Source organism: Chiloscyllium plagiosum, chromosome 18 (assembly GCF_004010195.1).
Source record: "Chiloscyllium plagiosum isolate BGI_BamShark_2017 chromosome 18, ASM401019v2, whole genome shotgun sequence".
Taxonomy (NCBI): Eukaryota; Metazoa; Chordata; class Chondrichthyes; order Orectolobiformes; family Hemiscylliidae; genus Chiloscyllium; species Chiloscyllium plagiosum.
In genome coordinates, this window is record NC_057727.1 from 26,482,006 (window position 1) to 26,504,265 (window position 22,260).

The 22,260-nt window shown below is 40.6% G+C and overlaps 1 protein-coding gene across 4 annotated transcripts in view; it reads left to right on the forward strand.

Moving 5' to 3' along the window:
* fbxw12 (F-box and WD repeat domain containing 12) overlaps positions 1-22,260 on the forward strand; it is a 35,642-nt gene that overhangs the window by 1,999 nt on the left and 11,383 nt on the right. For 3 of the 4 annotated variants that reach the window (XM_043708003.1, XM_043708002.1, XM_043708004.1), the window contains exons 2-7: positions 831-868; positions 9,067-9,230; positions 15,821-15,942; positions 16,873-17,082; positions 18,829-18,993; positions 20,652-20,865. In XM_043708003.1, coding sequence (XP_043563938.1) covers positions 831-868; positions 9,067-9,230; positions 15,821-15,942; positions 16,873-17,082; positions 18,829-18,993; positions 20,652-20,865 — 913 coding nt within the window. Of the gene's footprint in view, positions 1-830; positions 869-6,889; positions 6,996-9,066; positions 9,231-15,820; positions 15,943-16,872; positions 17,083-18,828; positions 18,994-20,651; positions 20,866-22,260 lie in introns of all 4 variants that reach the window. The other variant, XM_043708005.1, reaches the window with a different exon arrangement.

Consider the following 22,260-nt stretch of genomic DNA (forward strand, 5'->3'; position numbering starts at 1 on the left):
TAAAAGGTAGGGAGGAGGGACTTGGGGGAGGGGCTTTGGAAATACGATAGGTGGAGGGAGGTCAAGGGAGGCTCTGGCCTATCACCCTCACCTTGACCTCCCTCCACCTATCGCATTTCCAATGCCCCTCCCCCAAGTCCCTCCTCCCTACCTTTTATCTTAGCCTGCTGGACACACTTTCCTCATTCCTGAAGAAGGGCTTATGCCTGAAACGTCGATTCTCCTGTTCCTTGGATGCTGCCTGACCTGCTGCGCTTTTCCAGCAATACATTTTCAGCTCTGATCTCCAGCATCTGCAGCCCTCACTTTCTCCTCGGTTTCATAAGCAGCCAATCAAACTGTAAACCACTGTGATCGAAGGATTCTCAGTCACCAAAATAAAATCGACATTGGATTGAGCTATTATTATGGCACGGTGGCTCAGTGATTACCACTGCTGCCTCGCAGCGCCAGGGACCCGGGTTCGATTCCAGCTTCAGGTGACCGTCTGTGTGGAGTTTGCACATTCTCCCTGTGTCTGCATGGGTTTCCTCCCACAGTCCAAAGGTCAGGTGAATGGCCATGCTAAATTGCCCATAGTGATAGATGCATTCGTAGGGAGTAGGGGAATGGGTCTGGGTGGGTTGGAAAATTTGGTGTGGACTTGTTGGGCTGAAGGGCCTGTTTCCACACTGTAGGGAATCTAATCTAATCACACTGGCTTAAAATATCTACATTTTGGTCTGGAAGCCATAAACTTTCCAAGTTGTCAAGACTCCATAAACTAACAGATTTTCTCCTTCAAGTTCAAACCTGACTGAGAATAAACATTGATATCTTGTGATTTACAGGCTTGGAATGATGCTGCCGAAACACCCTGGCTGTGGAGGTGAGATGAGTCCATTGCTAACACATGCATGCTGTATTGTGCCCAATAAAAAAAAAATTGCATTTATGTAAAACCTTTCATGATCCCAGGAAATTCCAAAGCAATAGTGAATAAGGTGAAGTCATGGTAGTGTGGGAAATATGGTGAAACAAACCACGACTCGCTGTCTTTACTCAGCGAGTCGTGAGTTCATGGAATGCTCTGCCAGTAGCAGTGGTGGACTCTCCTTCATTATGGGCATTTAAACGTGCATTGGATAGGCATATGGAGGATAGTGGGCTAGTGTAGGTTAGGTGGGCTTGGATCGGCGCAACATCGAGGGCCAAAGGGCCTGTACTGCGCTGTATTCTTCTATGTTCTATGTAATTTAATATTACTTTGTGTAGATAAGGGCAGAAGTCACACAGCACCAGGTTATAGTCCAACAGGTTTATTTGAAATCACTAGCTTTCGGAGTGCTGCCCCTTCAAGTGTTGATGGTTGATGAACAATTATTGGTCAGGAGGACTGTTCTTTGAAATGGTGCGATAGGATATTGTACATCGACCCGAGAGGTTAGATAAGGCCGTAGTCTTTTTGCCAGTCCATTCCATCTCTGAGCACAAGTTGACTTCTTCTTCCATCAACGACATCCTCACTAAACCCCTTGTCATCCAGCACCCCATCATGCTGCCAATGTCAGCTAATATTGTAAATGATTCTTCCTTGTCATGCACTACCTCATACACTTTCAAAAGCTTATTTTATTCACTTCACAGGATGTGGGCATCTCTGGCTCGGTCAGCATTTATTGCCCAGAGGACAGTTAAGTCAATCACATTGCTGTAGGTCTGGAGTCACATGTAGACCAGACCAGGTAAAGATTGCAGTTTTCTTCCCTAAAGGACATCAGTGAATCAAATGCTTTTTTTTCTCAACAGTCAGCAACAATTATGGTTATCATTGGCCATATAATTCCAGGTTTTTATTACTTGAATTCAAATTCCACCATCTGCTATGGCAGGATTCAAACCGGGGCCCCCAGAACATTATCGAGGTCTTGGAATTAATAGTGTAGGAATAAATACTACTTGGCCATCAACCCACCTATCATGAGTTATCATCCCCCTTTTCAAATACTATGCTTGACCTCTCTGTCCTGACAAACTGTTTTTTCCATTTCTAAGCTCTTCTCTCTCAGGTTAATAAATTGGGCTGCTGCCTATTAAATCGTGCATGTATTTCCAATCAGGTTTTTATATCTCCCATTGATGAATGCAAAAGTTAAATTGACTGTGCTCATTATCTGAGCATTATCCTTCTCTGATCACTCAGCAGTCAGTCATTGACTGACCACTTCACCCTTCCTCCCCACTATAACAAAAACAAAATACTGAAATGCTGGAAATTTTGAATTAACATAGAAGATAAAGCAAATGCTGAATAGATCTGGTAGCATTTGTGCCTGCTTTCTCTACAGGTGCTATCAGACCTGTTGAATATTGTCACAAAGCTGGTCCCTTTTTTCAAAAAGTTGTTCCATTTCTCAAGGATACTGTGTCTTTGATTTTTTTTTAGAGGGGTCATAAACGGGCCGGGCTCCGATTAGACTAGTTTGGTACAGAGATGAAAAGGATTTTGAGAGGCCTTTTGTTTATATGTAAACCGATGAGACTTCAGGCCAATGTGGTCATGTTTTGGCAGTGACCTGTATAATGGAAGGGGAAAGTCAAATCTCTAGCTGAGTAGTTCAGTCCAGAACTAGTTGGGAGTTCAGCAGAAGGCTGTGTGAACAGGCTCTCTCTCTTTCTGCCCTTCTAACTTCAACCTGTAAGCATCTGTTCCATATTTTACTTTTTTTTAAGGGGGTTTGCTTAGTGGGGCTGTTGTGTATTTTTGGAAAAGCATAATTAAGCCTAATTTGGATAGGCTGAGTTCTGTAGGGCTTCTTTATTCTGTTCTTTGTCTTTCCTCATGTAATTTTGTGAATATATTTTTGTCTGTTTTAAAACCTGACAGTCAACCACGCTAATTTACTCGGGTAATTTTCACTGTACACTTACTGAAACAAAATGTAAAGTTATGGTCTGGGCTGCCTGCTTAAATGATCTGGCCTAGTCCATAACAGATTGAGGGCTCTTTGAAGGATTTTAAACAGCGAGTGGTAGGCGCTAGTGTCTTTATTTCGGTGTTGGTTTGGTTGGGTAGACAAAGCTTGGGATAGTAATAGCTCTTCCAGTCACCACAAGTTTCCTGGAAGTGGATGCGGTGACTTTGAAAGTTTTGCAAAAGGCGAATAAGACCAAGCTGCAGAAATCAGTGGAGAAGTTGGAATTGGACCTGCCTGCTTCTGTGAGGAAAGGAGAGATAATCACAGCAATAGCTCAGCATTTAAACTTCCTGAAGAAACCATCAGAATCTATAGAGATGACAAAAAATTAAATTGCAAATGAAGCAGCTTGAGTTAGAGGCGAGAGATAAGGAAAGGGCAGCAGAAATAAAACAGTTTGAGTTGCGGTTAAAAACAGCAGAGAAAGAAAAAGAACAAAGAGCTTCAGCAAAAGAGGAAGAAAAAGAGCTATTGAACTTCAGAAACTGACACTTAAAAAGGAAAGTCAGCTTAGAAGGCTGGAGATAAAGGCTGAAGGTAACCTTAGCGAGGAAGCAGTACGAACTCATGTGCAAGAGCAGAGAGTTAAAATTGCAAGGTTAGCAGCTGAAGTGGCTGATGATTATGAGCTGGTCCATAAAACATGGTTTGGCTTCCAGAACCAATTTCAGTCCATGAGGGATAGAAATTCGGACAAAGAGAAACCCTCACGTTGAAAGGGAAAGGTACATCTCAGTGAAGATCATAATGATAACTTACCACAGGGTTAAAAAGAAACCCTTGAGGGGGACAAAGAAGTTAAAAAGCTCCGGTGTTTTCATTGTAATAAAGTGGGCCACATGAAATCAGTGGTGGGCTAGGAGAAAACCAGATGTAGGAAAACTGGACAAGCCTGGGAGTTTTGTTGGACGAGTAACAAAAAGCACAAGGGATGTTAGACAACTGCCTCAGAGTGTAAAGATGATCAGAGGTTAATTAAGAAGGAAGTGCCAGATCTGCTTAAAAAATATACATGCAAGGGTAAAGTTTACTCACATAGGCCAGGAGTAGCAGGTAAAGAGGTTACAATATGAAGGGACAAAGGATCCTCTCAGTCTGTAATGCTGAAGGATGAGGAGATATGCGCTCCTGAGGGACTACTGCCAGAAAGGTACTGGTAACAGGAATTCATGGTGAGACAAAGTGCTCAATTATGTAAAGTGAAGCTAGAGAGTCCAGAGAAGAGTGGAGAATTTGTGGTAGGAGTACTGGACAAACTCTCAGCTCCAGGAATTCAATTTGTCCTTGCAAATGATCTAGCTGATTCACTGGTAGGATGCTGCCTACACTAGTTGAAAAGCCAGTGGAGACGCAGGCAACTGAAGAAATGAAGGAAACTTATCCAGGAATTTTCCCAGAATGTGTGATCACAAGATCACAGAGGCACAAGTTGAAACAGGAGAGATTAAAAGGCACAGATAAGGAAGCTGACATAGCTTTATCAGAAACTTTTTTTGATCAGGTAAGTGGAACAGAGCAGGAGCAAACCGGTAAACATGCAAGTATGTTTAGCTCTGCTAAGCTGATTGAATTACACCAGAAAGATGAGAACTTAAAACAGTTATATCAAAAGGCATATACAGAGGAGAGTGAATGCATCCCTGTGTGTTATTACTTAACAAATAATGTCTTAATGAGGAAATGGAGACCATCACACATCCAAGCAGATGAGAAATGTACAGAGATTCATCAAATTGTTTTGCCAGTAGGGTATAGAAGGAGGTGCTGCAAGTGGCGCTTAAACTACCACTTGGAGGTTGTTTAGGAGTGAGGAAAACATAGGCTAAAATACAAAGACATTTTTACTGGCCTGGACTACACAAGGATGTAGTTGAATTTTGCCAGACATGTCATACATGTCAGCTAATCAGAAAACGACAGGTTGTAATAAAACCTGCACCTCTAATACCTATTCCAGCATGTGAGGAACCTTTCACAAGAGTCTTGATTAATTGCATAGGTCCCCTACCTCAAACAAAAAGTAGGAATAAGTATTTATTAACAATAATGGATATGTGGACTAGATTTCCAGTATTAGCCACACCAGATTATAGTAAGCCATTCAAGGTGGCTATCAATGCCAGTGATGTGGATGTTGATGCAGTGCTCCTGCAGGAGGATGACGAGGGAATACAAAGATTCATCGGGTATTTTTCCAGAAAGTTGAACGTTCATCAACAGAAATATTCAATGGTGGAGAAAGAGACTTTAAGCTTGGTACTGGCATTACAACATTTCAGTGTCTGTATTACCAACAATGCATCTGAGACAATTGTGTACTGATCATAACCCATTGACATCTGTGAAAAAATTTAAGGACAAAAATGCCAGACTGTTTAGATGGAGCTTGTTGTTGCAGGTATTCAGTTTGACAACTGTGCATGTGGCAGGTTGCTAAAATGTGATTGATGATGTATTATCAAGACTCAAATGAGATATGGAGGCGTTTGGTGATGGGCCTGAATTCACATGTGGTTTTGCATGTTTGCATGTGAATAGTGTATGTGTGAGTTTTAGACTACTAACCAGTTTGTTTTTGAAGGGTTTTAAAAGTGAAGCCATCTTTTGGTATTGATGGTTCTTTTTTTTAAAGGGGGGAGGTGTCACAAAGCTATTCCTTTTCTCAAGATTACTGTCACCTTGATTTTCTTTTCAGAGGGTTTGTAAACGGGCCGGGCTCTGATTAGACTTGTTTGGTACAAAGATGAAAAGGATTTTGAGAGGTTTTTTGTATATATGTAAACAGATGAGACTTCAGGCCAAAGTGGTCATGTTTTAGAAATGGCCTGTATAAAGGAAGGGGAGTGGTCAGCTGTCTAGCTGAGGAGTTCAGTCCAGAACTAGTTGGGAGTTCATCAGTCGGCTGTGTGAACAGGCTGCCCCTCTTTCTGCCCTTCTGACTTCAACCTGTAAGCATCTGTTCCATTTTTTTTTACTGTGTTTTAAGGGGATTTGCTTAGTGAGACTGTTGTGTGTATTCAGAACAGCATAATTAAGTCTAGTTTGGAGAGACCGAATTCTGTAGGGGTTCTTTATTCTGTTCTTTGTCTTTTCTTATGTAATTTTGTGAACAAATTTTTGTCTTGTTTGAAACCCTGATAGTCACCCTCACTAACATACTCTGGGTAATTTTCACTGTACACTTACTGAAACAAATTGCAAAGTTATGGTCTGGCCTAGTCCATAAAAATATTCCAGAAATATGTGCTTTTCTTCCCTATGTTGTCTGGTTTAGTGACACTGTGCTGATTTACCTCCATTCTTAATTTTTTAAACCATAATTTGACAATATCCAGCAATGACTTTTGTTTGTACCTCACACTTTGGCTCAAGTCTCTTTAGAATATGACATAACCTCTTACTTTGGTTTGCTATCTTTTCTTTCCTTTTCATACTGGCACTTTTCAGCACATTTATGTAGGTCAAAGGCTCTGATTTAAAAGCAAGTTTAATCAATAATTGATGCACTTGATTTTCATTTCTCCCTTTTTTTAGACCAATTGCTTTCTGCTCTGCTGCTCTCTTGTCTCCCTGGGAACATCATAGAGGTTATCATATTTGAGATCCCTACCCACTTCCAGTTGTGGTTGCTGGATAACAATCAGAAGCAGGAACCCGAATAGCTTTTGCCTTCATTAATAGGAGGGTAGCTAACCTAGAAGTTAGCAGAGCAAACCTTGAAAAATTCTGTTCAGTGCAGTTCCGCTCATTACTATTTTGTTTAGATTTAAGTGTGGTGTGGAGCTTTTTTTACATTAAGATATAAATATTATAAATTTTTACTTGTGTGGAATGGAGTGAATCAATGTATTTGAGTGATGTAGGTGAAGTACACATCAGAGGTTTGGGACAACAATGCATTCATACCTTTAAATTGTCTCATCCTCTTGAAGTTCATTTTTGCAGCATGAACATACTTGGCTTTGTTGCCCTTGAGAAAATGGTGGTGCACTTTCCTCTGAAACAACTGTAGCTAAGGTGTACCTACAATGCTTTCAGGTAGGAAAGTCTATACATTTTGACCCATAATGGTAAAGCAATTATATGCATCCAAATCCAGACAGTGTGCAACTTGCTGTCATGGTGTTCCAGTACAGATTGTCCTTTTCCACTAGGGCGGTATTGATTGCAAGTTTGCAAAGTTTTGCAGAAGAAACCTTAATGAATTGCTGCTGTGTATTCTATAGGTAGTATACACTGAAGCCATTGTTTGTCAGTGTTGGATGTTTTGACTTGTAGATGAAGTGCTAATCATGTAGACTGCTTTTTTACCACCGTATTGTTGCTGTTGTACCCACCCAGGCCAGTGGAGAATATCCCTATGGTCCGCTGACAAGTGGAAAGTCATTGTGGAATAATGAAATATTCAGCCTCTAACTTGCTCAAGTAGCTAGTGTTTATGTAGCTACTACAGTACTTAGGAACTTGGTGATGGTTCAGAAACATATGTGCTATCCTTGGGTCAAAGTTGACACCTTTTGAGCGAGGGGAGGTACAGAAATCACCGGGCCCTGGTGCTGTCCCTTATCCTGACTGCCAGACCAGAGCCAAGCTCAGTGGGTCCCCTGAGTCATAGATGTTGGACCTAAGGAACCTACTATCCCAGTTAAAAATCACACAACACCAGGTTATAGTCCAACAGGTTTAATTGGAAGCACTGGCTTTCAGAGCGCTGCTCCTTCATCAGGTAGTTGTGGGGTACACAATTGTAAGACAGAATTTATAGCAAAAGTTTACAGTACGATATAACTGAAATTATACATTGAAAAATACCTTGATTGTTTGTTAAATCTCTCATCTGTTAGAATGACCATGTTAGTTTCACTTCTTTCATATGTAAATCACAAAACAGTTTTCAAAAGTTACATTCTCAGGTTACATTGCACTTTGCTCAAAAACTGCACAAATCCATGTAAGATTCTGTTAGTTCATTTTTTTAGATTAGAATCAGTCTAAACACTATGGCACAGACAGCCCCCTGTGTGCTGCTAACACCTTCAGCACATTAACAATTGGTGTCAGCCCAGATAAAGTTAACCTGAGAGTGTAACTTTTAAAAAAAGTTGTGATTTCCACATGAACGAAGTGAAACTAACATGGTCATTCTAACAGATGAGAGACTTAACAAACAATCAAGGTATTTTTCAATGTATAATTTCAGTTATATCGCACTGTAAACTTTTGCTATAAATTCTGTGTCTTACAATTGTGTACTCCACAACCACCTGATGAAGGAGCAGCGCTCCGAAAGCTAGTGCTTCCAATTAAATCTGTTGGATTATAACCTGGTGTTGTGTGATTTTTAACTTTGTACACCCCAGTCCAACACCGGCATCTCCAAATCATGGCGACCTATCCCAGGCCCCCCCTTATAGGTAAAGCATGCCATTACAGTCTCCCATTCCCTGTATATTGCCAAGTGAATGTAAATCATGTTTAGATATTACCAGGGAATAAACTATCATCCTTTATGGGGCAGCACTTAAAGTACTATGTCATCCTATAGCTTTACTTTTTGAAATTTTAAAATATCCTGAGAGGGACAGATTCTAGATGATCCAAGGTGTAGAATGGGGAATAAAACCGTGGCTGTAAAGAGCTGCTCCTTTTTTTAGGTATTTTCAGTGTTGGAGCTAATTTCCTTGAATTCTAGGTGCAGTAATCACTGTTTTATAAGCTGTTGCATTATTTTGGAACTTTGAGGTGGAGGAGCAGGCAATCAAAACAATGGCACTTTAAGAAGGAGGAAGAGAGAGACAAAGGTAGTGACCAAGTGGGAAGTGAAACAAGTGAAAAGGGATCTAAGGAGCAACTTTTTCACACAGAAGGCGGTACATATATGGAATGAGTTGCCGGAGGAAGTGGTTGAGGCTGGTAGAATTACAACATTTTAAAAGGCAATCAATTAGGAAGGGTTTACAGGGATATGGGTCAAATGCTGGCAAATGGGACTAGATTTATTTGGGATATCTGGTCGGCGTGGACAAGTTGGAATGCTGTACATTTCTGACTTTGGATGATTCAGCTGTACCAAATGTTTGACACATATATATGCTGTTTGGATTTACAGAAGATTATGCTTGGAGCGCTGGATTTTCTGCAATATCTCCAATGTGGATAATGAAATAAACTCCTGGAAAAAGTATTATTTACATCGTTCCAAAACAGAGCAGCACATGGCATCAGGGCATAGCACTGCTGACTATAACTGCATAACTTTCAGGGGTCACAGTGGTAAGTTGAATACTCTGTTTGATTTTGTTACAGTAAGGATAGTTCTTATGTTCACTTCGGATCAATTTCATTCCTTTTTTAGAAATAATACCATTTGCAGTCAGACATATAGCCAGCGGAGGGAACAAATAGAATGATCGAAACGTGATTCCAACTGTCCTCTCTGAAAATAAGCATCTCAAAACAAAGACAAGTTGAAAATGCACGATTAGGGCTGTTTTCACACAGGGTAACTGTGTGCAGTCATATTTTTGTCAACATGCCTGTACATACAAGATTGTTGCATGATGACTTAGATGAGGAAGCAAAGAGTTAAATGGCTGTATCAAATCACATAATATTACATAAGCATATCCCAACATGTAGGCTCATCCACCTCATTTCCCCTTTAATGCAGCAAGTTAGAGTGCAGCTCTTTGACAAAATTCCCTCTCATCATACCTAACATGCATTAAATATGGGAGACAGGTCCCATCAGGCAGTTGTGCAGGTTTTTGGTGAGGTACATGCAACACAGGCCACAGGCCAGCTGTACTTGGTGAGCAGAAGAGATGAATAATTAGCTCCTGCTTCATGAAAATGAATAAATTCTGGGTAATCCAAGATGGAGGACGGGAAAAATTTCTGGCTGTAACAACTGCTCCTTTTTTGAGGTATTTTAGGTGTTGGAGGTGATTTCCTCGAATTCCAGGAGCAGCAATTACTGTTTCATATGTTGTTGCATTGTTTTGGAACTTTGGAAAAAAAAGTCAAAACAACAGCAGTTTTAAAAGGGAGAAGAACAGACAAAGGAAGCACATGGTGAGGTCATTGCGAGAGAGAGAGAGAGACAGCCTGCACAGTTATTGCCTTTGCTGTTTGAATTCATGTATCGCTGGACATCGGAGTGCATCTGTGAAAATTAACAAACAGTGAAATTCACAACTGATCTTGGAGGGACTGTTGGGCGAAGTTCACAGCACAGAATCAGATAAGTTAATCGTTGTTTTTAAGTGTAGCCGACAGAGAATCTGTAGTGAGTAGAGGGGTTCTTTCTTGATTATATGTTTTTGGAGATATGTCTCCTGATTAAACTTAAAATATAAGCCATAACTATTAATTTAACCTGGGGCATTGTTTGTAGAGGAATAAAACAGTGTTATTTTCTGGGTCTATAGATTGTGAAGGAGCAAATAAAATGGCCTTTAGTAGAGTGATATGTACTTCTTGTCAGATGTGGGAGTTTAAAGAGAGTTTAAGGGTTACTGCGGATTATAGAGACAGTGGAGAAACAGTTAGAAGCAATGAGGAATTTGCAACAGCAACAGTACGTGATGGATGGCAGTTATAGGAAGGGGGGAAAGTCTCAGATACAGTCACATAGATGGGTTAACTCCAGGAAAGGTGAGAGGTAGGCAGCTAGTACAGGAGTCTTTTGTGGATATACTCATTTCAAACAGGTATGCTGTTTTGGAAAATGTAGGAGGTGATGGATTCTCAGGGGAACGTAGCATGAACAGCCAAGTTTCTGGTATTGAGACTGGCTCTAATGCAACGAGAGGTACGTCGGTTTCCAAGAGATCAATTGTGTTAGGGGATTCTCTCATCCGAGGTACAGACAGATGTTTCTGTGGCCAGCACGGAGAAAGCAGAATGGTGTGTTGTTTCCCTGGTGCCAGGATCAAGGATGTCTCAGAGAGTGCAGAATGTTCTCACGGGGGAGTGGGGCCAGCAAGAGGTCATTGTCCACATTGGAATCAACGACATTGGAAGGGAAAAGGTTGAGACTCTGAAGGGAGATTACAGAAAGTTAGGCAGAAATTTAAAAAGGAGATCCTCAAGAGTAGTAATATCTGGATTACTCCTAGTGCTACAAGCTAGTGAGGGCAGGAATAGGAGGATAGAGCAGATGAATGCATGGCTGAGGAGCTGGTGTATGGGAGAAGGATTCACATATTTGGATCATTGGAATCTCTCTTGGGTTAAAAGTGACCTGTACAAGAAGGATGGATTGCACCTAAATTGGAAGGGGACTAATATACTGGCAGGGAAATTTGCTAGAGCTGCTCAGGAGGATTTTTTTTAAGATTAGATTACTTACAGCGTGGAAACAGGCCTTTCGGCCCAACAAGTCCAAACCGACCCGCCGAAGCGCAACCCACCCAGACCCATTTCCCTACATTTACCCCTTCACCTAACACTACGGGCAATTTAGCATGGCCTAACCTGCACATTTTTGTATTATGGGAGGAAACCGGAGCACCCGGAGAAAACCCATGCAGACACAGGGAGAATGTGCAAAGTCCACACAGACACTGGAATCGAACCTGGGTCCCTGGCGCTGTGAAGCAGCAGTGCTAACCACTGTGCCACCGTGCCACCCACTAGTAAGGTAGGGGGGTGGGACCCAGGCAGATAGTGAGGAAAGAGATCAATCTGAGACTGGTACAGTTGAGAACAGAAGCGAGTCAAACAGTCAGGGCAGGTAGGGACAAGGTAGGACTAATCAATTAAACAGCATTTATTTCAATGCAAGGAGCCTAACAGGGAAGGCAGATGAACTTAGGGCATGGTAAGGAACATGGGACTGGGATATCATAGTAATTACAGAAACCTGGCTCAGTGATGGGCAGGACTGGCAGCTTAATGTTCCAGGATACAAATGCTACAGGAAGGATAGAAAGGGAGGCAAGAGAGGAGGGGGAGTGGCATTTTTGATAAGGGATAGCATTACAGCTGTGCTGAGGGAGGATATTCCCGGAAATACATCCAGGGAAGTTATTTTGGTGGAACTGAAAAATAAGAAAGTGATGATAACCTTATTGGGATTGTATAATAGACCCCCTAGTAGTCAAAGGGAAATTGAGAAACAAACTTGTACGGAGATCTTAGCTATCTGTAAGAATATTAGGGTGGTTATGGTAGGGGATTTTAACTTTCCAAACATAGACTGGGACTGCCATAGTGTTAAGGGTTTAGATGGAGAGGAATTTGTTAAGTGTGTACAAGACAATTTTCTGATTCGGTATGTGGATGTACCTACTAGAGAAGGTGCAAAACTTGACCTACACTTGGGAAATATGGCAGGGCAGGTGAGTGAGGTGTCAGTGGGGGAGCACTTTGGGGTCAGCGACCATAATTCTATTAGATTTAAAATAATGATGGAAAAGGATAGACCAGATCTAAAAGTTAAAGTTCTAAATTGGAGAAAGGCCAATTTTGACGGTGTTAGGCAAGAACTTTCGAAAGCTGATTGGGGGCAGATGTTCGCAGGTAAAGGGACGGCTGGAAAATGGGTAGCCTTCAGAAATGAGATAACGAGAATCCAGAGAAAGAATATTCCTGTTAAGGTGAAAGGAAAGACTGGTAGGCACAGGGAATGCAGGATGACTAAAGAAATTGAGGGTTTGGTTAAGAAAAAGGAGGAAGCATATGTAAGGTATAGACAGGATAGATCGAGTGAATCCTTAGAGTATAAAGGAAGTAGGAGTATACTTAAGAGGGAAATCAGGAGGGCAAAAAGGGGACATGAGATAGCTTTGGCAAATTGAATTAAGGAGAATCCAAAGAGTTTTTACAAATACACTAAGGACAAAAGGATAACTAGGGAGAGAATAGGACCCCTCAAAAATCAGCAAGGCGGCCTTTGTGTGGAGCCGCAGAAAATGGGGGAGATACTAAACAAGTATTTTGCATTAGTACTTACTGTGGAAAAGGACATGGAAGATATTGACTGTAGGGAAATAGATGGTGACATCTTGCAAAATGTCCATATTACAGAGGAGGAAGTGCTGGATGTCTTGAAACGGGTAAAGATAGATACATCCCCAGGACCTGATCAGGTGTACCCTAGAACTCTGTGGCAAGTTAGACAACTGATTGCTGGGCCTCCTGCTGAGATATTTGTATCATCGATAGTCACAGGTGAGGTGCCAGAAGACTGGAGTTTGGCTAATGTGGCGCCACTGTTTAAGAAGGGTGGTAAGGACAAGCCAGGGAACTATAGAACGGTGAGCCTGACGTCGGTGGTGGGCAAGTTATTGGAAGGAATCGTGAGGGACAGGATGTGCATGTATTTGGAAAGGCAAGGACTGATTAGGGATAGTCAACATGGCTTTGTATGTGGGAAATCATGTCTCACAAACTTGATTGAGTTTTTTGAGGAAGTAACAAAGAGGATTGATGAGGGCAGAGTGGTAGATGTGATCTATATGGACTTCAGTAAGATGTTCAACAACGTTCCCCATGGGAGACTGATTAGCAACGTTCGATCTCACAGAATACAGGGAGAATTAGCCATTTGGATACAGAACTGGCTCAAAGGTAGAAGACAGAGGGTGGTGTTGGCGGGTCATTTTTCAGAGTGGAGGCCTGTGACCAGTGGAATGCCACAAGGATCGGAGCTGGGTCTTTTACTTTTTGTCATTTATATAAATGATTTGGATGCGAGCATAAGAGGTACAGTTACTAAGTTTGCAGATGACACCAAACTTGGAGGTGTAGTGGACAGCAAAGCGGGTTACCTCAGACTACAACAGGATCTTGACCAGATGGGCCAATGGACTGAGAAGTGGCAGATGGAGTTTAATTCAGATAAACGCGAGGTGCTGCATTTTGAGAAAGCAAATCTTAGCAGGTACTTGGGAGTGTTGCTAAACAAAGAGACCTTAGAATGCAGGTTCATAGCTCCTTGAAAGTGGAGTCGCAGGTAGTTAGGATAGTGAAGAAGGCGTTTGGTATGCTTTCCTTTATTGGTCAGAGTATTGAGTACAGGAGTCGGGAAGTCATGTTGCGGCTGTACAGGACATTGGTTAGGCCACTGTTGGAGTATTGCATGCAATTCTGGTCTCCTTCCTATCAGAAAGATGTTGTGAAACTTGAAAGGGTTCAGAAAAGATTTACAAGAATGTTGCCTGGATTTGAGCTATAGGGAGAAGCTGAACAGGCTGAGGCTGTTTTCCCTGGAGCGTCGGAGGCTGAGGGGTGATCTATAGAGGTTTACAAAATTATGAGGGGCATGGATAGGATAAATAGGCAACGTCTTTTCCCTGGGGTCAGGGAGTCCAGAACTCGAGGGCATAGGTTTAGGGTGAGAGGGGAAAGATATAAAAGAGACCTAAGGGGCAACTTTTTCACACAGAGGGTGGTACATGTATGGAATGAGCAGCCAGAGGAAGTGGTGGAAGCTGGTACAATTGCAACATTTAAGAGGCAGTTGGATGGGTATATGAATAGGAAGGGTTTGGAGGGATATGGGCCGGGTGCTGGCAGGTTGGACTGGATTGGGTTGGGATATCTGGTCGGCGTGGATGGGTTGGACAGAAGGGTCTGTTTCAAAGCTGTACATCTCTATGACTCTAAATGCTTTTTTAATGAAATATATTTAATTATACTTGTGTACGGTTGCTCTCTATACTAGCACTTACTCTTTCTCAAGTTTTCCCATAAAGCTCTCTCCATATGCTGAATACAAACAATGACCCCCTCAGATCAGTTTATAATGCCTCCCTTTCAAATACTTATCCAATTTATTAATAAATAATATTCTACACTTACTTTAATAGCCACTAATGCTTAAGCAACCCATGATCTAATGGTGCTCAAACCCTGCTCTTTTCAGTGAGAATTCCCAGACTTTCTATTCCCCTCTTTCTCATTTGTCCCCTTTAATATTATCCATAACAAACAGCCTATCTTTTACTCACCTCCTAATAGCTGCTTCTTCTGACAGTGCTGCAGCAGAAAATACTGGGGCCTACACTATCTCATTTCCCAATCTCCTATTCCCCATTTCATTTCACAAGGTGCCAATTTCCTGACACCAAAAACCATACTTTTACCTTCTAAAATGGTCTAAAGAAATGCCTAAGACCTAATAAAATGAGGGAACGATGGGTATATGAATTACGGGTTCATTGTATGTGTGCAGAATGGTTACATAAATGTGTGGAACTATGATCAGTGGGGTGAGAGTTATATGGAGTGTGGTTAACTGAACAGAAGCTATCAGTAGAGTGCAGACTGATAAAAGTTATCTTTTGACATAGAACAACCCTCTTTCCCCCATCATGACCCCAGTCATTCTTTTCTCCCCCCCTCCCCCATCCCACTTAAAGCCATGATATGCTGACCACTAACCCACGTCACACTCACTCTCTCACATACACTTTCTGGTTACCTGAAGCAGGAGCAAGACAGCTGAGGGCACTAAGCTGGAAGCTATTATGTTGGTAGTTGGGAATGTCACAGAGCAGAATGGGGGAGGGGAACATGGGTGCTACTGAGTTTGAGGATTTAACGTGCAGACTTCTAAGCTGACAGGGTGTACTCCCTTAAAATTCACAACTTTACATTCTGTGTGAATAAGGTAAATTTGGAGAACAAAAGGGGTTTCCTCCAGTCACAATTCTAATACTCCGCCAGCGCTATTCTGCCAGGCAGGATGGATTAAAATCAGCTATAGTTTGAAAGAAAAGCTTGGAATAGAGGATTCCATGCAAGGAAAATAAAGTTCAATCTGAACGTTGCTTCTAACCAGCCATCCCTCCTAACGAACTACAATAAAACAGCAAATTGTTCATGGGTGCCTATGTTTGTTTTCACCTTCAAAGACAGTATTACTGGTCTGCAGTACCTGAGTAATCCTGACCATCAGTTCGATACTGGGATTTGTAAATCATTGGTTTGCACAGCATCTAGAGACGGTACACTGCGAGCATGGAGCGTTCAAGAGGTTAGCGCAATCAGTTATAAATTCACTTGATGCTAAGAACAATATGAAATGTCAAGTAACAAAAGGTGTATAAAATTATAATTCTTTTATTATGAATGCTGTAGTCCTGTAAAATCAGCTTCCTGCTGGCTGAGTTTCACAATCGGAGGTTGAGGTTAATGTCTGTTACTCAATGTTAATTTGCTATGATAAAATAACACTTTATTTTCATGTATAAAGGTTAAAAGAACCTTGTTAATTTTTAAAATATTAAATGCATTTGATAAAGTTGACTTTCAGAGAGAGTAAAACACATCACAATTATGAATTAAACTTCTGAAGAATTTCCTCTCACCGAGAATAGTCAATAAATAGAATAGGTTGTTATGGCGTAAATCCTACATGCACTGAAGCCTCTGATCAAGTGTGTATCTATTTTATTCCAGCAATTACCAAAAGAGACAGAGAACAAAATCTGGGAACAGTGTGTTGAATTTGATTAATTTAGCAAGATTACCATATGCTGGTATATAAGTCTAGCTTGTAAGACAATTTTTGTCAGAAAGTAGTAAATCAACTTTTACAAGAGTAACATTGCAAGGGTTGAAATATGTCATCTCCCATTGTCTTGTGATTGCAGAATTGCTTTGTGGGAGACTATTTCCACTTTTGCCTCCACAGTAGACCACAAAGAGACAAAAGTTTGCTTTAATGGTGTGGGCTATTTTATAATTCTGTCAGAGTAGATCTGCACCAAATGTTTCAGCAAGTGGGTGGTAATTACAAAGTTCCAATATTTTGGTTAAATATTGGGGGTCAATTTATACATGAGAAATTACTTAAATATATGCAGTATTCCAGTGTATATATTTATGTATGCATAACATTTCATGTAAAACTGTATATGATTCTTTGCTCAGAAGGCTCATTACTATACATGTTTTTTTAAAGGGTAAACAATTGTGGTCAACTCCAGTGCAAGAAGAGCCATTGGTGAAATTAATAACTGTTCCACAAAAAGACCTTGCTATCACCGCAGACTCAAAGGGAAAGATCAAAGTTTGGAATGGGCAGACTGGAGATGAATTGGCTGCATATGATACTTCATGTACAGTTGGTCATTTGGTCACCTGCAAAGTGGATAACCAGCTTTACCTAACTGTATGTTAATGTATTAAATAATATTCATGTTCTCTAATTTTAAAATGGGCACAGCTATAGGTGAGAGAAGTTTAGATCAGATGTCAGACTTTCATTTGTTAAATTAGGGGTAAAATCAATTTGCATTGTTGCTTGGAAATTTTAATTGCCCATAGTTTTATTTGCCCTCTTAAATAAATAAGTATGCTGTTGAGTCATATTAGATTACAGATTACATTACAGTGTGGAAACAGGCCCTTCGGCCCAACAAGTCCACACCGACCCGCCGAAGCGAAACCCACCCATACCCCTACATTTACCCCTTACCTAACACTACGGGCAATTTAGCATGGCCAATTCACCTGACCCTGCACATCTTTGGACTGTGGGAGGAAACCGGAGCACCCGGAGGAAACCCACGCAGACACGGGGAGAATGTGCAAACTCCACACAGTCAGTCGCCTGAGGCGGGAATTGAACCCGGGTCTCAGGCGCTGTGAGGCAGCAGTGCTAACCACTGTGCCACCATGCAGCCCACCTCCAGAATTTGGTCAGAGTCCTCCAGAATTTGGTCAGAGTCATTTTTCATGTCTATAGGTCAGTATTCTATGACATGTTTGACAGATATACCAAATGCAGTAGGATAGATACAGCCTTGAAAATTGACATTAGTCAGGACAAGAATTTCTGACTTTAAGCACCCAATGGAGAATACACTCAGATTGGGAGTCTAGCATTTTAGAACGATTGTTTCTCGAAACCCATAGTCAAAGAAATACAAAGTATTTATCTACTTTAGTGTGTTTCATGGTTAGCTTGACTCAAGTTATAACATATTTGAATGATAAAGTGCTTTACAGAAGATGCAAACATGCAGAATTAATTATTTTTGACCAAAATAAAATGTAGAGGTACACTCTTCTATCATTCCCATTTGAACAAATGTGGGTACCACTTTACCTAAACTGATAATGAGCAAAGACATTCCCTTACTGGCATTGAGAGTTCAGCCTTTTTAACTCACTGGCACACATTTCCAAATATCTCTTTTTTTTCCCTCTTAAATTTAACTTCCACAGTTTCTGAAATTATATTTTTTCCTTTTCTAATTGTTTCTAAGTAATGCTGTTTTTTCATTTCCAGATCAGTTTTGCCCAGGCAGTTCCTTTTTGTAATCATAGTTGCTCTGCTGAAATTTTTGTTTGATAATAAATCAGGGCATGAAAGTTATGTACAGTTTTCAATAGTCCATGTACCCTTTTGATCTCTTATGGCTTAACTCCTCAAGTGACTGAATTCCTAACTCTCCACTACAGCTGATGGCTGGGAGGATGTGGAAAGACTGTGAAATCAAAGGTCGAATGGACACAGTTTAAAATAAAGCGGGGAAATTGTACATCCAACATCATCACAAAGAATGTATAACTTAGCACAATAGTGAAGAATGGGGAAAGTAAGAGATCCAGAAGTGAAACAAGCTTGCTCCACCAATAATAAAATCATAGCTGATTTTGGGTTTCTGATATACTTTCTCACCCATTCCCCAAACTCTTGAAAAACCGAAAGAACTGCCGATGTTGTAAATCAAACAAAAGCACTGTTCTGACCAAGCATCACTGAACCAGAGATGTTAATTCTGATTTCTCTCCACTGATGCTGCCAGACCTGCTGAACTTGTCCAGAATTTCTAATTTTGTTTCCCATACTGTTGATTTCTTTACCAAAAATTGAAATACCATGTTTTAAAAGTTTGTCTTTCATTTATAGGCTGGCACTAGAAGAGGTGCACTTATCACACTAACTACTCCTAATCTTAGCCAGATCTCTCACTTATCAGTGGTGAAGGATTATCAAGTAGATTTTCTACTGGTATCACCCAATCAGCAATGGATCGTCGCTGGTACAGAAGAAAGTAATGAAATGCCTGCTAAGGTAAACTTTTCCTCCCTTTGATTTTCTAACATGTCTTTTACAAATGTAGAATGCTGTAATATCAAATGTCATTACTGCTCCAATGTAGCAGCAATTCTAAGTGTTGTTGAAATCAACCCTACTCTCTAACCATTAATGTACTACTGATCACATTAAGGCAAAACACTATTAATGTGCAATGCTGCTAAGGTGGTAGTGTAAGTGAAACTCAGATTGGCACAAAGTAAAAGATCTGCACACTCGTCTCAGATTTGACACTGTTTAGCTTTATACTGGCTGTGAAATAATTGCAGGCTTCAAAAGATTACAAGACTCGTCACTGGACAGGCTGTGAATAGTTTAAATATTAATTTTAGTCCTTTTTGTATAAGGTTCATTGAGTACTGATGTTCCTTCTTATTCCTAGCATGAACAATTGGCTGATCAGTAACTGAAGCTGAAATATGTTTGTGTATGAATAGTGTCATAGTACAGTATACTTTGCTTCAACTGGCACCTTAATGAACCAGCAGTCTTGATCAGTGTAAAAATTATACCTCCAATACCACAGTCCATTGTAATTTTCTGTCCTGATATAATAGTTGTTTAATTTACTTAGCTCAATGGAAATATACTTGTTCAATCAATTGGCCACAAAATATCAACAGTTGGTTCAATTTCAACTTAATTTCTCTCCAACACCACAATCCACTGCAATGCCAGTGGAGTCAGTTGAGGGTGCAAGTGAGAAGGTCCTCTGCAGTTAGGTTTTATTTCAGGCAAAGTTGCCTTATTAATTAAGTGATTTATGATGTAAATAAAGTATAACGGTGCGTATGCCCCTTGCATTGTGCTTCTATTACTTAGTGTTTTTTACATTGTTTATGCATACCTCTTGATTATCTGGAATATTTGATCAATCAGCACTCCATTAGTGTCAGTGAATAAAATGTTTGCTTAAATCAGTATCAAAACAGTGAGAGATTGCAAGCAACAATGCAGCTTAATTATTTCCTTTGCATATCACACTCTAGAATCTGCATGGAGATATAAAAAACAAGTTTTACAATTTAATGCTTCTGGTTCAAAGGAAGTGCAAGTCAGAAATCAATATCAAGAGATCAGTGTCATCAATTTAACGCTTACCACATTTCCAAACCAATTAATGTCATCACTGGACTATAAAGTTGAACCTATTGTCGTGAAGAGTTCAAATATTATTCAAAATGACAATGGACAATTTCTACAGTGAATATTATTACCAATCTCCTTAACATTAAAACAAGAATCAAATGATACTTTGTCCTATTTTTAAAAAACCCAAAAGAACTGGGTATGCTGTAAATCAAACAAAAACAGAAGGTGCTGGAAAAGCTCAGCAGGTCTGGCAGTATCTGTGAAGAAAAATCAGAGTCAGTATCTCTGATCTGGTGATCCTTCCGCAGTTAAACATTAACTCTGAATTCTTCTTCACAGATGCAGCCAGACCTGCCAAGCTTTTACAGCAACTTCTGTTTTTGATACTTTCCCTATGTTGTTTCTAGAGAGGAAAAGTCAGTAGGTTGATGATTATGGTGGTTAATAAAAAGGATCTGAAATTTTGATTGCGAGACATTTTATTAAATATACTTAATTTCATATAGCAACAGAGCCACTAAAACAAGGTGTACTTCTTCCAGGTATTGCGAACAGAACTCTTATCAAACTCTGTTGTTGATGACAGATTGTCAACAGATTCTCTACCACTGAGTAGTTGTTTTATGGCTTGCTGGTTACCAAAAAAACCATCCAGAGTAGTTACTGTAACCCATAGCAATGGCATGTCTTCTGAAATCACTATTGTTACTTTCGATATCAATCTTCAGAAAACAAAACAGAAACTGGAAATACAAGGTAATAATGATTTCTATTTTGTGTTTAAAATGATATCTTGTTGAAATCCTATTAATTTATTCAAAGCTTTTGGATTTAGAAATCTAGAAGATTCAACCCCTTGAGCCTGCTCTGCCATTCAATATGGTCATGGCTGACCATTGAGCTCAATAACTTACTATTGCTCTCCTTCCATATAGTTCTCAAGAGCTATATCTACATCCTCCTTGAAAACAGTGTCTTAGTCTCAAAGACTTTCTGTGGTAGTGACCATAGGCTTGCCACTCTCTGGGTGAAAGAAATTTCTCCATCTCAGTCCTAAATGATTTACCTACACCCTTGAACTATGAATCTTGATTCTGGACGATCCCACCATCGGGAACATCTTTCCTGCATCTAACCTGTCTGGGGTCCTGAAGAATATTTATAGGTTTGAGATCCACCCTCATTCTTCTAAATTCCAGTTAATGCAATCATAACTGACTCAAACTCTCTTAATACGTCAGTCCTGCCAGCCTAGCAAGAATCTCCTTCCTCAGATAAGATGATTAATACTCCACACAATATTCCAGATGTGGCCAATTGCCTATAATTGCAACAAGACATCCTTGTTCCTATAGTCAAACCAGGCCGACATACAGCTTACCTTCTTTACTGCCTATAGCACCTGCATGCTTACTTTCAGTGACTGGTGAACTAGGACACCCTGGTCTTATTGAACGTTCCCACGTCTTAATTTACAGCCAGCCAAATCATAATGTGCCTTCCTTTTGTTGCTACCTTTTGGATAACCTCACATTTAACCACATTATCCTGCATCTGCCCTGTGTTTGGCACCTGTCTCAGCCTGGCTAAATCACACTGCAACATCTCTGCATCCTCCTCAATGCTTACTCTTCCACCAAGCTTTGTCATGTTAAGGTTTTGAGTATACACTTAGGTCCCTCATCTAAATCATTAACACATTTTGTGAACAGCTGGATTGCTGGTATAGATCACCAGAGTATCCTGCTTGTCACTGCCTGCCATAGAGTCATAGAGATGTACAGCATGGAAACAGACCCTTCGGTCCAACCTGTCCATTCCAACCAGATATCCCAACCCAATCTAGTCTCACCTGCCAGCACCCGGCCCATATCCCTCCAAACCCTTCCTATTCATATACCCATCCAAATGCAATTGTACCAGCCTCCGCCATATCCTCTGGCAGCTCATTCCATACACGTACCACCCTCTGCATCAAAAGGTTGCCCCTTAGGTCTCTTTTATATCTTCCCCCTCTCACCCTAAACCTATGCCCTCTAGTTCTGGACTCCCCGATCCCAGGGAAAAAGACTTTGTCTATTTATCCTATCCATGCCCCTCATAATTTTGTAAACCTCTATAATGTCACCCCTTAGCCTCCGACGCTCCAGG